Raw genomic sequence first — 15,380 nt, forward strand, 5'->3', positions numbered from 1 at the left:
CCGGCCAGCTATTCTTATAAGGACCCAAATCTCCCAATTCTGCTGACCTCTAAGGAGTTGATATTTTGAAATTAGAAGGACACCCTTAGGAGTGACTTTTTTTTTTTTTTTTTTTTTTAAGTTCAGAGTCTGTTAATCTGGATTAATCTGGTTTACACTCCCTACAGGCCAGGAAGACACAAGTTTCTCAGCACAGCAAAGATCATGTCTGCGGTTAAACTCAGAAAGGTCTGAGGGAGTAAAGCTCTGAGTAAGGTTTTGCCAAACAACAGAAGGCTAAATCTGGCTTCTTTGTGCTTAGGGCTACTGATCTCTGTTGGAGGAAACTTTGTCAGATGCAATTCCTCCCTTGCTGGTCTTTAATCTAGGTTAAATAACACCACCTCGTCCCACCTCCACCACCAGGACAAAGAGTTATGCTACTATTATAAATTGTACTCTCCTGTCCACTATTCCTTTCCAAAAACAAATCACATGACATTACAGAAGCTTAATTGCAAAGTATATGAGGTGCTAATATCTATGTATAGCATATTCGAAGTATATGTAGCTAATATCTATGTATAAATTCTCTGTGTAAGATTCAGGCCTAAATAAATAAATGAATAAACAAATGAATGAATAAATAAATAAATAAATAAAACCGTATTAGCAGTTTGGGGTTCTGAATGTATTTAAATGATCATTGTGAGGCAAAGATTCTGACTTGCCTACCAAAATAACCATTCTTTCCTATAATCCCAGCACTTTGGGAGGCCGAGGCAGGTGGATCACCTGAGGTCAGGAGTTCAAAACCAGCCTTGGCAACATGGTGAAACCCCATCTCTACTAAAAAAAAAATACAAAACTTAGCCGGGCTTGGTGGCATGCGCCTGTAATCCCAGCTACTCGGGAAGCCAAGGCACAAGAATCGCTTGAACCCAGGAGGTGAAGGTTGCAGTGAGCTGAGATAGTGCCACTGCACTCCAGCCTTGGCAACGGAGTGAGACTCCGTCTCAAAAAGCAAAACAAAACAAAACATAAAACAAATAACCATTCTTCCTTTTTCTCTTCAATTAGTGTGAACCCAATATTTAGCTGAGAATATAGCTACCCAGCCCAACAACTACATTTCCAGCCTCTTTTGCTCATGAGATCATGTGACTGAGGTCTTGCCAATGAGATATAAGAAGAATTGAGTGGGACTTCTGGGAAGTCTCCTTGAACAGGAAGGATGTGTGCTTCTCTGCCCTTTCCTCTATTTTATCAGAAACATGGATGTGATGGCTGAAGGTGTAATCGGCACTGGGATGTTGAGGATAAGGGTTAGAAGGGTCACATCCTACTAATGGTAGAGACATAGACCCTGGATTACTTCACAGGGTCCCAGGATGGTCTGCCTCCAGACTTCTTCTGTACAAGAAAGAAATACACTTCTATCTTGTTTAAGCCACTGATATTTTAGGGTTTTAATTCTATGCAGCTAAATCTAAATCTAAATGATGCACACAAATGTTTACCTTCTGCTACACTGTGGTAGCCCAGCTTCCTAAATGTCTCACTCCATCCCTGTCTATTATCTTGGTGGATGTGGTTACCCCTGAGGTTCTTTATTCTCCCTGACACATTTAGTCACATACTCCCCTCAGTTCCAGGCACCAGTAACACCTTCAGGCTCCCAAAATGACACACAGGAGAGTTCCATTGTCCTAGATAAATGGTGATTTTAGGGCAGGGAATCAAGAAGAGTTTGTCCATTGGATGAACTGCTTTGGCACAATTGCTCGTCTGTTCCCTGCCCTCCTGGAACCCTCAAGATGGTAAAACTGATCAGTATGGACTATGGTTTCCCAGAAGAACTGAGGAGAGCAGGGGGTAATTTAAAGAAAGAATCTGCTGGAATGGTAAGATGATATATAGGCTACTGGGGCCAGAGGAGGAAGTAAGTTGTTGGGAGTTTAGACCGTGGAGGTTTCTACCTCTTGGATGGGGTCCTTGTTGGAGAGAGTGCTTGAGATATTGTCGGATTCAAGCAACTCTACAATGCTGTAGGGAGAACAGTCCTCTAGACCCAGCTTGCTGCAGAGCCAGCCACAGAAGCCTTTCTCCATGTCCCGGGCAGCTTGCCACCATGCTCCCCAGGACCATGAGAGCTGGACCACAGCGGCGTAGAGGCCCAGGGAGGAAGCCATGGCCATGATGAGCACTGGATAGAAGAGAATGAGGCAGGGGCAATACGAGATCTTGTGCCAGAAGGTCCTTTCCTCATTATACACGAGGAAGATGTTGTACCAGGTGATAGTGCCATAGTAGAAAGAGACAACAAAAGAGAGGATGAAAACCACAGGCAGGCAGACCAGCGTCCAGAGGACCACATGGGGCCCACGGTCGGCTCCCACCTGGCAGGCCATTCTTCCTTCAGGCGTCGTTTCCCTTGATGACTCTTTAGGCTTGGTCAGTTCCTGCAGCTCTTTCTCTGTCAATGTGACATGGATATCCACCATCTGACCCTTTTTCTTCCCTCGTGTGATGGTCCCAGTTAAGGTGACATAGCGGCTGTCCAGAGGCAGGTTCCACATATCTGCAGGGTACAAAGGAGGTGAGAGTCAAGATCAGAAGAGTGGGCATTGCATCTCCATGTCGCACCCTCCTAGGCTGGGCATGAAGACAAGAGTAGCCTTTTTTACAGCATCTGGCACAGTCCTGAGTCAGTGATTCAATGGTGGACTGAGTGGGTTTCCCTTGGGAAGGCAACCACTGGTATTATTGCTTCTATGTGAACTCTCACTCCTTGTGCCTGGGCCCTGATAAAATTGTGAGGCATGTTAAGCTTGTTTTTCATGTACTCTCTCTGCTTTTGGGGGCCTCAATCTTGGCACAATCTCTGTGGCATGGAGGAGTGTGAGGAACTTTGATACAGACATGATGCAAACGATGATCCTATTTCTAGGTAACCGGTGCTGTGAAGATACTGTTCCTGTGTATCAGCTACTCTGTCAAGACTGCATGTGTGTGCACTGGACTGATGGACAGCCACCACCTTCCCTTCTCACGCCTAGTTTTGTGCTTTCTGAGAGGGGGCCCCTCACATGCCTGATCCAGCCCTCACATCTAGGGGCTGCATGCACACACACATGCATCCCACATATACCATACACATACACCCTCTCACATACTACATACACACCATACACACACACACACACACACATACATGCCATATCCCATACACATACCACATACACACGACACTATCCCATACACACACACATGCCATCTCCCATACACATACCACATACACACGACACTATCCCATACACACACCACACACCATGCACACCACACACACATACCACATACACATGACACTATCCCATACACACACATGCCATCTCCCATACACATACCATATACACACATGACACTATCCCATACACACCATACATCATGCACATCACATACACATACCACATACACACCCCATACACCAAACACCATACATAACACATACACCACACACATGCCACACACAACCTCCCCACACCTACCACATACAACACATACATACACATGCCATATACACACCACATACCCATACATACCACACATACACACAATATACACACATCACACACCACACACACTCCACACACACATAGACACATCACACACACCGCACATACACACACCATACATGCACACAAATGCTACCCCCCACGCATTCCACATATACACACTACACATACCCACTCACATGCCACAGGCACACACCACATAATATACACATTCTACACACACACCACATACCCATACATACTATACCACACCACACATACCATACACATACACACACACACACACACACCACATACATACCACCCACACATACATACACCATATACTCCCCCATACCACATCACCTACACCCATCCACACACACAACACACCACACATCACACACACACACCATACAACACACACAAACAGCCCACACACCTCCACATACACCACACCCACACCGCACACCACACATACACACACATACATGACGCACCCACACAGAACAAAATAGCCATTTCTGGCCACCCTAGAAGTCTGGGTGGGGATAGGAAAATACAGGCTTTAGGCAGGCATGGACCTTGGGCCCTGTGACCTCCTTGCCCCACAGCTGAGAGATAAGACGAAGTCACCTAAAGAGCAGGGCCCTGGATAGTGGCAGGAACTCTGCTTACCCAGAGAAAAGGAATGTGCAGTCCCCCAAGCCCCATCTTTTCCCAGTCTTCATCACGGTAAACACCACCATCTATCCTCCCTGTCATTCCTGTCAATCACCCAGGAGTCATCATTGATTCTCCTCTTTCCCTCACTCCCTGCCTCTGGTCAATCAGCAAGTTCAGACTGCATCCTGAATCCAGCTTTCTCCTACTATCACCCGAACTTTTCCATTAGTGCTACTGTGGCTGCAGGGACACAATAGTCTCCCATCAGCATCCAGTCTTAACCCTTATAATTCACTCTTTTTAGAGAAGCCAGAGTGATCTTTTACAAATATAAACGAGATGATGTCTCTTTGCTTAAAAGTCCTCCATTGCCTTCCTCTTGCACTTGGAACAAATCCCAAACTCTTTGCCAAGACCTGCAAGGGTCACCAGGATCCAGCCCCTGTCCACCTTCCTGTCCTCCTCTCACCATCCTCCCACTTATTCCCTATACTCCCTACACTGAAATAACTCCTTTTCATAAACAGGTCAAAGCTGCTCTCACCTCAGGGGCTTTGCCCTTGCTGTTCCACCTCCTCCAAAAACTCTGCCCTAGAACTTGTCACGGTGGCTCCCTCATGTCATTTGGATCAATTCAAACGTCACCTCCTCAGAGAAGCCTTTCCCAACCATGCAATCTCTCCCCCACCACCTTCCACCCTCCACCAGTACTCATCTTCCCATCAGCGTGGTTTTGTCATCTTTGGAACTCATACCACTACCTGAAAAAGTATCTTTTATTTGTTGACTTGTTCACTGTCTGTCTTTCCCTGAAGGTCAACTGCAGAAGAGCAGGGAAATTGCTTATCTTACTCACTGTGAGCATATGTCTTAGAGATCTATACATCTACACAAATAGATCTGCCTCATCCCTCTATGGCTGCACAATAATAATAATAATTATTATTTTTTTCAAGATGGAGTCTTGCTCTGTCACCCAGGCTGGAGTGCAGTGGCAGGATTTTGGCTTGCTGCAACCTCTACATTCTACAAACACACATTCTCCATCTCCCAGGTTAAAACAATTCTTGTGCCCCAGCCTTCTAAGTAGCTGGGACCTCAGGCATGCCCCAGCACACCCGGTTAATTTTTGTATTTTAGTAGAGATGGGGTCTCACTGTGTTGGCCAGTCTCAAACTCCTGTTGTTGGTCTCAAAGTCCTGACCCCACGTGATCTGCCTGCCTTGGCCTCCCAAAGTGCTGGGATTATAGGTGTGAACCACCATGCCCAGACTCCACAATAATTCTTAATACAAATACGTCATAGTTGCATTAGCTGCAACAAATATTCTTATACATGCCTCCTTATACAAGGATAACATGGGCACAAGTTTCATGGAGTAGATATTGATAATTTCTGGGTCATGAGGTATGCATGTTTCGAACTGTGAATTTTACTAAATATTTAATAAATGTTGACAAGTTTCCTCCACAAAGTAGTTGAGGCAGTTTCCACTTTCACTAAGGTGCGTGAAGTATATCCATTTTCTCATATTGATGTACTCATATTTTACCCAATTTTTGGCAAGCCTACACGGGAAGGAATACTATATGTTATTGTTGTCATAATTTTCCATATGATTTTCTTATGGCAAATTTTCTCATAATTTTCTTTATTTATATGAAAGTCAACAATTATTATTTTATATACATTAAGTAGTTAGCATAGTCTGCTTGTGTTACCAATTTTTGTGTATAAATCAGCCTTTTCCATTACATTAGGAATTCTGAAAGGGTGGAGATTTCTGTATTATCTAGAAAAAATGTAATAGGTGCTCAGTAAATACCATTTGTTGAATGAAGACTGTAATATTGCACCAGGCGCAGTGGCTCATCCTATAATCCCAGCGCTTTGGGAGGCTGAGGCGGGTAGATCAGTTGAGGCCAGGTGTTCAAGACCAACCTGGACAACATGGTGAAACCCAGTCTCTACTAAAAATACAAAAATTAGCGGGGCATGGTGGCGCATGCCTGTAGTCCAAGCTACTCAGGAGGCTGAGACAGGAGAATCACTTGAACCCAGGAGGTGGAAGTTGCAGTGAGCTGGCATCATGCCACTGCACTCCAGCCTGGGTGACAGAGCAAGACTCTGTCTTAAAATAAATAAATAAAAGATGGTAATATTGCAAGAAGAAATGTATGACCAAGAAGAAATAGGTCAGTGAGCATATGCCTGTCTGTTCTGGAAGATGCCCTTTTGGTTTCCTTCCCATGGCTTTAAACAAGTGGGCTAGAGAGACTTACCATCATCCACAGGATAGTCTAGGAAATCATCTCCCTCCTCCTCTTTAGGCCGATCTCCACCTTCTGATTCACCAGGCTCCTCATCTGTTTTCTCATTGTCTGAGCGGTAGATGATGATGGATTCTGGGCGTGACTCTTTCCTCTTCTTTTTCCTGCGCCCTATTGTGGATTCCCCATCCAGCGCCAGGGCAGCAGCCACAGCCTTCCTGAGAGAGCCCTGGTGGGGGCTTGGGAGCTGGACCTGGCCTTCTACTGCTGCTGGCTCTTCCATCCCAGCCCTGACGTCTACCTATGTATTATAAAGAGTCGGATTTCTTTGAGCAAACTCACAGTTCACACATCACAGAGCTTCTTCCTAGATGGGGCTATGCATGTCTCAAGGATGCATTCCACCTGAAAGATAGGAAAGTAAAGCCATCAACAGGAAGCAAATGGGGTGAGATGGACAGGAATGTGGGAAAGGATCCTCAACTTGGCATAAGCCTTCCTCTCCCTTTACTTCTTGCAACACCTTATTTTGGGAGTGCAATAGAAATCTCTTACAATAGATAGTGAATAAACTTTTGCTACAGTAATATTTTTGTCATTTATACAAACGTATAATATTTGGCAAAATCCATGTGAAGGAATACTATATCTCATTGTTGTCATAATCGGCATTTTCCTTATTCATATGAAAGTCAACAATTATTGTTTTTTTTACATACATTAAGTAGTTAGCATAGTCTGCTCGTGTTACCTTTTTGTGTAGAAATCAGCCTCTAGTTGGAGCATGCAGAGTATAACGAAGTTGGGTGAGGAAGCCTTACCAGTAAATGAGAGTTAAGAATCACAGGTAGGCCAGGCATGGTGGCTCACCCCTGTAATCTCAGCACTTTGGGAGGCCGAAGCAGGTGGATCACCTGAGGTCAGGAGTTCGAGACCAACCTGGCCAACATGGCAAAACCCCGTCTCTACTAAAAATACAAAAATTAGCCAAGCACAGTGGTGGGTGCCTGTAATCCCACTACTTGGGAGACTGAGGCAGGAAAATCGTTTGAGCCTGGTGTGGGGGTTGGAGCAGCAGAGGTTGCAGTGAGCCAAGATCGTGCCACTGCACTCCAGTCTGGGAGACAGAGTGAGACTCTGTCAAATAAAAAAAAAAGAAAAAAGAAAAAAACCACAGGTGGCTGGGACCAGTATTCCAGACTTCTGGCTACTGAGTCATACATTAAAACTATACTCAAATGGATAAATATAACATTAAGCAAGCCACTCAAAGATGGTACAACCTCACCAACCATGTCTACCTTGCTTTTCTGTAAAGGAAATCTGTCTCCTGGCTTCTTGTCGGCCCACAATCTCAAAAAGTTGCTGGGATTTGTCCTATCACATGCTGGAAGAGCGGTGGAGAGGCTTCACTTTCACCCTTAAAATAACATTGTCTCTCCACTTTCGGTTCTGGACAGCACAGGCCTATATACCTGTCCTTCATTATTTTTCCTGGTAACTTATTTGTTAAAGAAAGCAGGTCATTTATCGTGCAGATTCTCATAGTCTGGTTTTTGCTGATTGCATCCCCACAGCATATTCCTCTGAACTCTGTGTTATGAGTTGATAGTTACATAGAAAGTCTTGTCATGTTGAAATTTTTTTGGTTGATGGTTTGTTTTGTTTGGCAAGACAATTTTAGAGGTGGTGTTTTGTACTTCCATTAGAAGTCCCCTAATGTCTGGTTGACTCTTTTTGTGAAGTTAATAGCCCATTTATGGCCATTGACTATACCCATTCAATCATTAGGGGTTACCGAATGATGATATTCCATTTCTCTCACTTCTTCATTTATTGGCTAGAATACTCTCATGCACTTTTAACATACTCAGTTTTAATCCTAGTGAAAGAGGCAAATATTCCTGCTGTTATGCAATATTATTGGCATTTATACTGTGAAAAATAGCTTATGAACTATAGTGGCACCCCCGATGGATATAAAAAGTTTCCAAGCTATTTACCAAAAAATTCCCCACTTTTCAAATAACTGTGCATATTATTGAGAATAGCAAGCTTCTGCTCACAACCCTGCTGCCCCACACTCCTCGAGGCTGTATACTCTTCAGCAACTCCAGGTTACTAGCTGTTACTTTTGTTCCCAACTCCCAAATCCCTCACTGTATTTCAGTGCTCTCTGAGCCTTTCCTTTCTTGCCACATGTACACCATTTGCCATCCCTTTATTCCTAATAATAAAGCTTCTTCTCCTCTCATGTGTATTCATATATTCCCAGTGTCTAGTGGACTGGCCCAGTGGATGGGAGTGGGGCAGTGGAGAGAAGAAAGAAACAAAAATTTCACTAGGCTCTAGGATTCCACTAGGCTCCATTCATTTTGAAGCAAATCCCGTGTCTAAAAATTATATATCTTTGGTAATTACCATGTGACAGGAAGGACTGTATATCATATCTCTTCAAATACCAAAATACATATTTTTTTTCTCATTTCAATGTTTCTAAAATTTAGGTGAACTTTAAGCCCAATGGAATGGCTTTTTCCCCCCCTCCAGGCAGGGGAGCTCTCCTCTGCTGCCCTCTCACCCAGTATTTCCTCAGTCCTCTGTTAATTTTCTTTTCCTTTTTTTTTTTTTTTCTTTGAGAAGTCTGGCTCTTTCGCCCAGGCCGGACTGCAGTGGCGCTATCCCGGCTCACTGCAAGCTCCGCCTCCAGGGTTCACGCCATTCTCCTGCCTCAGCCTCCTGAGTAGCTGGGACTATGGGCGCCCGCCACCGCGCCCTGCTGATTTTTTATATTTTTAGTAGAGACGGGGTTTCACCGTATTAGCCAGGATGGTCTCGATCTCCTGACCTTGTGATCTGCCCGCCTTGGCCTCCCAAAGTGCTGGGATTACAGGCGTGAGCCACGGCGCCCGGCCCCTCTGTTGATTTTCTTTGTCTTTCCGTTGGATTGGCAGGTGTTGGATCTAAATTAATTTTATACCTGGGCACTTAACCCAATGCCTGGAATAAATCAGGCACCCAGCGACAGAATTGGGAATCTTAGTGGTAGGATCCACAGGAAGAAATGGGCAGGTTTCACTACATCCTCACTGCCTGACTTTGCCTGGGGGGTGTACTGTGGGCAGAATGAGCGCAATTATCTCTAAATTCTTATACATGGAGCTTTCTGGACCAGGAGATTAAGTTGGCTGAGGTGTCTAAAAGTACAAAGATGTACCCAGGGAGAAGCAGGGGAGAGAGCCCTCCAAAGGTAGATAGCTCCAGAGGACAAGTAATCCAACCATTAGAATGCTGAGCAGGTCTTGGGCAATGATGAGCTCGACCAGGGCTCTTCTACCAAAGTGGCCTCAACACAGAGGACAGTGGACCTCTACCCACAGGAAACTGAATGTGGAGGCTGAACGCAATCCACCCCCAGGTGAAGATTTTCAGGTTTTGTTGTTAAACACAACAACAAATACACACACACACTCTTCTTTTTATTATTACTTAAAGTTCCAGGATATACATATATATGTATATCTATATATGTACTTATACATATGTATATATACACAAATGTGTATATATATACATTTCTAATTCTACTCTCTAAGTAGAATGTTTAATACAAAAATATTTTCCCTGATCAAGTCCTCTTGTAAACTGACACTCAGAAAGCTGCATCATGGTAATTCTATGGTAGGAATGACCTCTGAACAAACCACTTTGTACCTACTTGAAGGGTGCAATGATCACAGCTTGGGAGGCCACCCCTAATCCACTGTGTTTTCCTACTTAAATCTTCTGTTTTTCTCTGTAGTTTCCTGGGGCAGCTTGTGAAGGGCCTTCCTTGGCCCTTCTATACAGTGTAAGTTTTCACAGTAGGGGTTGAGACCCTGAGGAGATTAAAGGACCAGAACTTTTGAGCTGGGAGAAGGTTTATGTTCTGTACTCCTTACTCCTTCTTTGAAGATGTGCCTAGATGTTCAGAAGGGAGACAGAAATGTTAAAGAGTACATGTGAGAAGGCAAGTTACAAATCTCATACTTCTTGTTCCCTTTTCCTCTCTCTTTGTTGAGGGGGTAGTGCTCTAGGAAGATGTGGCAGGGCAAAGCGAACACATGCATGGAGATCATGACCCTTATTAATGGGCCTTACAAACAACAAAATGTGGCCGGGTGCGGTGGCTCATGCCTCTAATCCCAGCACTTTGGGAGATCAAGGCAGGTGAATCACTCAAAAAAATTTTTTAAATTTAATTTAAAAAAACATAAAAAAGGTATGGTGTTTGACACTCTTGATTTGGTTGGGCACAATGGGAGAGGCCAATGTTAGATGACAGGAAGAGCTTCCTGAGCCCGGGGACAGACTAATATAGAAAATAGTAGCTAAAAGAAGTTTGGAGTCTCTTGGGGATATAAAAAACATGATCATCGCCGGGCGCGGTGGCTCAAGCCTGTAATCCCAGCACTTTGGGAGGCCGAGACGGGCGGATCACGAGGTCAGGAGATCGAGACCATCCTGGCTAACACGGTGAAACCCCGTCTCTACTAAAAATACAAAAAACTAGCCGGGCGAGGTGGCAGGCGCCTGTAGTCCCAGCTACTTGGGAGGCTGAGGCAGGAGAATGGCGGAAACCCGGGAGGCGGAGCTTGCAGTGAGCTGAGATCCGGCCACTGTGCTCCAGCCTGGGCGACAGAGCGAGACTCCGTCTCAAAAAAAAAAAAAAAAAAAAAGTTATTATCTCACACAATTATGTGTGTCAAGAAACTGGGAGTGCCTTAGCTGGGTGGTGAGTAGTCTTCTCTACCTGCTTCCTGCCTATAGAATTTGGAGGTCCAAAAGCCTTTTGTTTTGTTTTGTTTTGTATGGTTTCTGAACCTTTTAGTGTTCTGTGAATAGAATTTTCTCAAAAATTCTGTGGGATTCCTATAAATAGTTTATCTGAGTCAGAAATGTGAGAGTGGCTTAGCTGGTTTTGTTTCAAGATCTCTAAAGATGTCAGGGCTGCTGGCTTCCCCCAGTGTGAGTGGTCTGAAAGCAGGTATTTTCTTTGACCACCCTGTCTTGACTCTTGATCCCATCTCTTCCTCATCCTTGATTTTCTCCTTCTCCAATAGCTCCAACTTCCTTTTACTGGCTCTTTCCTCTTTGCCTTCAAACAAACTCAGAGTTCCTTATCTAGAAAAAAATAACTTTACCTTGCCACTTTATCTGATAATCCCATTTTTCTCCACCAAGCTTTTCTATCAAATAGTTTATAGCCACTCACCTCCAGTTCCTCCTGCAATCTTCTGCCCTCTTTTTCTCCCACCTCCTAACCTCTGTACACACACACACACACACACACACACGTGCAAATCACTTGCAAAGATGATTTAGGCCAGGAAATTAGCATTTATCAAGCCTTATGTGTCAGGCTGCAAGGTAAACTCTTTATAGATGTTACCTTACTTGCATGTCTCAACAAGCTTGACAGGTAGGTCTTATTTTCCTCACTTCACCTATTAGGTTCAACATGTTAAATATAGCAGTGAGAGAACTTGGGTTTAACTCTATACTTGCATAACTCTAAAGTCCAGGATTTCCCCACCGAGATTTAGAAGTCAAGGCCGGGTGTGGTAGCTCATGCCTCTAATCCCAGCATTTTGGGTGGATCACTTGCAGTCAGGAATTCAAGACCAGCCTAGCCAACATGGTGAAACCCTGTCTCTACTAAAAATACAAAAAGTAGCTGGGTGTGGTGGCGCCTGCCTGTAATCTCAGCTACTCAGGAGGCTGAGACAGGAGAATCGCTTGAACCTGGGAGGTAGAGGTTGCAGTGAGCTGAGATCTTGCCACTGCACTCCAGCCTGCGCGAGAGAGCGAGACTCTGTCTCAAAAGTAAAATAAATAAAATAAAATATAATGAAAATAAAAAACGAGAAGCAGTCAAGTTGTAGTAGCTGCAGTGAGCAGCTGATGGTTTTTGGTTTTTTGGTTTTGTTGTTTGCTGTCGAAAACCCTATTTCTCCTTCATTTGATGACAGATCCACTCATTTCAGTGAGGAACAGTCTTGAAAGTGCCTCATGGGATCACAGTGACCACTTCACCATTCTTATTCTCCTTGTCACACCAGTGCTGTTGATTCCACTAATTTCCAAATCTTTCCTGAACCTTCCCTCACCTCCTTTAACTTTCTACTCTCATTTTCTTTTACCTCTCAAACCTTCCTTCTGTCTCTTTTGCTCCCTTATCTGCTTTCTCCAACCCATAATTGCCAGTGTTTTGTAGGGCCGATTCTTAATTCATTGTCCTCTATTCTCAATAGCACACTCTGTTCCTCTTGTTGAAATATACAGCCTTCCTGCACACAGCTGTAGGACCACTGCTATACCAAGAACACCCAAATCTAGATCTCAAGACTGTATCTCCAATAGCCTGGCGAATATTTTCTAATTGAATTTCCATCATTTTAGCAAAGCATGTTCAAACCAAACTCATGTTTATTTACAGCAGACAACCTCTCAGTGTTACCAAGAGGAAAGGAAAAGGGGGAAAGGACAGGAGAAAGGGATGAAGAAGGAAACTCCACAACGTTTGTGGAGTTTACTGACTGTGTAATTTGGTAGGTTCTGTGTTAATTGATTATATAGTACAGGCATTATCTCACTTAATTACACATTCAAAAAGTATTTATGTATTCATTTATTTTTAGAGATAGGGTCTTTCTATGTTGCCCAGGCTTGACTTGAACTCGTAGGCTCAAGCAATCCTCCCACCTCAGCCTCCTGAGTAGCTGGGACTACTGTCATGTGCCACTGTGCCCAGCTTCAGTAAATATGTATTAAGTAACACTATGTGCTAGATATTGCGCAATTGTTCTAGGTACAACAATTTTTTTTTTTTTTTTTTTGAGACAGAGTCTCGCTTGGTCACCCAGACTGGAGTGCAGTTGTGCAATCTCAGCTCACTGCAACCTCCACCTCCAGGTTTAAGCGATTTCTGTCCCTCAGCCTCCTGAGTAGCTGGGACTATAAGCATGTGCCACCATGCCCAACTAATTTTTGTACTTTTAGTACAGATGGGTTTTCACCATGTTGGCCAGGCTAGTCTCAAACTCCTGACCTCAAGTGATCCATCTGCCTCGGCCTCCCAAAGTGCTGGGATTACAGGTATGAGCCGCTATGCTGGCCTAGGTACAACAATTTTGTGAAGCAAGTATTATTTTGCAGAAGAGGACACTTGGACTTAATAATAGTAACAACAGAAACTTATTGGATGTTTATTGTGTGCCAAGTGCTCTAAGTACTTTAAAATAATCATATTGTTCAATATTCACAATAAACCAATGAAGTAGGTACTTTTATTGTTCCCATTTAGAGGAGAAATTTGCTCAAGCTTACACAGGTAGTAAGTGGTGGGGATGGAACTCACACCCAAGTTTGCTAATTTCAAAGCCCATGTTATTTTCATTGTGCCATACTACTCGCCAACATTTATCCAAAGATCTATAAACTTCTAGAATGTTCTTTGATGAACCCATTTCCTATATGAAGGACATATTTCCATATACCTAATAATAATTAGTCTCAAAGTACTGCTAGTGATTCCTATGAAATCTTTTTGTTAATTTGTTCATTTGAATTTCTCCTACCACCATATGCCAGAATACAGCCTTCATACTACTTCCTGTAAACTGGAAGACATTCTAAAATAGAAGACATTCCTCTCTCGTTTTTTACCATATTAATGGTGATTAATAAAACAAAATGAAACAAAACAAAACAATATTTTTATTTTGTCTTGCCATTACTGACTAAAATATATCTGAAGGCCTGCCTGGTGTTTGAGGCTCTCCATATTTACGCCCCACCCTAGGATTCAGTAACAGTTTTCCCCCCTTCCCTTTCCCACAACATGACTACTCAACACATCTGCTTGTGTTGGTTTCTTCATCTTTGTCACACTTCACCTTTTTCAAGCCTGGCTCAAGACACATTCACTCACGTCCTTTTCTGTGACTACCCCAGCCCCCATGTCCTCTCCTCCCACCCTAACCCTGTGTTGCAGGTGTATGGTGAGAATTCAATGAATGGCCCAGTATAAAATGCCTAATACATGACGGACACTTCATAAATATGTTTCTATTCCCTTTATTTGGCCTCCTTCTATTTGCAATGTAATAGCATTTGCCATCTGAACCATATTCGTAATACTTAATTACACAGCATTTCACATCATTGTATGGATTATAGATGGCATCATGAGTTTTCATTCATCTTCCTAAGTAGATAAGAAACTTCTAGAGATCAGGAACTCTCTTACTCTTCTTCTTCACCACCAACGGGAAAACCCCAGGGCTGGACATATAGTACAAAGTCAGTATGTACTTGTTGACTTGATAGGACAGAGAAGAGAAAACGCCTTACCAGAAATATGACATAAACAGCTGTTAAGAAAGAAAAGCTTAATTCTCTTCCCCATTTTTGTATACTTTATTATGCTGTTAGTATTTGATCTGAGAAGCAGGTTCTAAACATCTCTCCTTCCTTTTAGATTTCACAAGAGAGAGGTTAAAAGAAAATTTTACCCAATTTCCACGGCTTTAATCAATAGACTTGAGAGAAGAGAGAGGACTTTGTTCTTTTCTCTGGAAGTTAAGCTGTGCCCATCTTCCACTTCCACTTCCAGTCTAAAGATTATTAATAGGCTGGTCACGGTGGCTCATGCCTGTAATCCCAACACTTTGAGAGGCCGAGGCAGGTGGATCGCTTGAGATTAGGAGTTTGAGACCAGCTTGGCCAACATGGTGAAACCCCCTCTACTAAAAAATACAAAAATTAGCCAGGCATGGTGGCACACACCTGTAATCCCAGCTACTCTGGAGGCTGAGGTAGGAGAATTGCTTGAACCTGGGAGGCGGAGGTTGCAGTGAGCCAAGATCA

The 15,380-nt window shown here is 43.5% G+C and overlaps 1 protein-coding gene across 4 annotated transcripts in view; it reads right to left on the reverse strand.

Moving 5' to 3' along the window:
- Positions 1 to 99: 99 nt before the first annotated feature.
- Positions 100 to 15,380, reverse strand: part of TMEM169 (transmembrane protein 169) — a 19,565-nt gene continuing 4,284 nt past the window's right edge. For 2 of the 4 annotated variants that reach the window (XM_011932308.1, XM_011932310.1), the window contains 2 exons: positions 6,483 to 6,875; positions 125 to 2,560 (listed from right to left, as the gene is read on the reverse strand). In XM_011932308.1, coding sequence (XP_011787698.1) covers positions 1,938 to 2,560; positions 6,483 to 6,753 — 894 coding nt within the window. In that variant the 5' untranslated portion in view covers positions 6,754 to 6,875 and the 3' untranslated portion in view covers positions 125 to 1,937. Of the gene's footprint in view, positions 2,561 to 6,482; positions 6,876 to 15,380 lie in introns of all 4 variants that reach the window. The other 2 variants (XM_011932309.1, XM_011932307.1) reach the window with 2 other exon arrangements.

Source organism: Colobus angolensis, unplaced genomic scaffold (assembly GCF_000951035.1).
Source record: "Colobus angolensis palliatus isolate OR3802 unplaced genomic scaffold, Cang.pa_1.0 Scaffold95, whole genome shotgun sequence".
NCBI lineage: Eukaryota > Metazoa > Chordata > Mammalia > Primates > Cercopithecidae > Colobus > Colobus angolensis.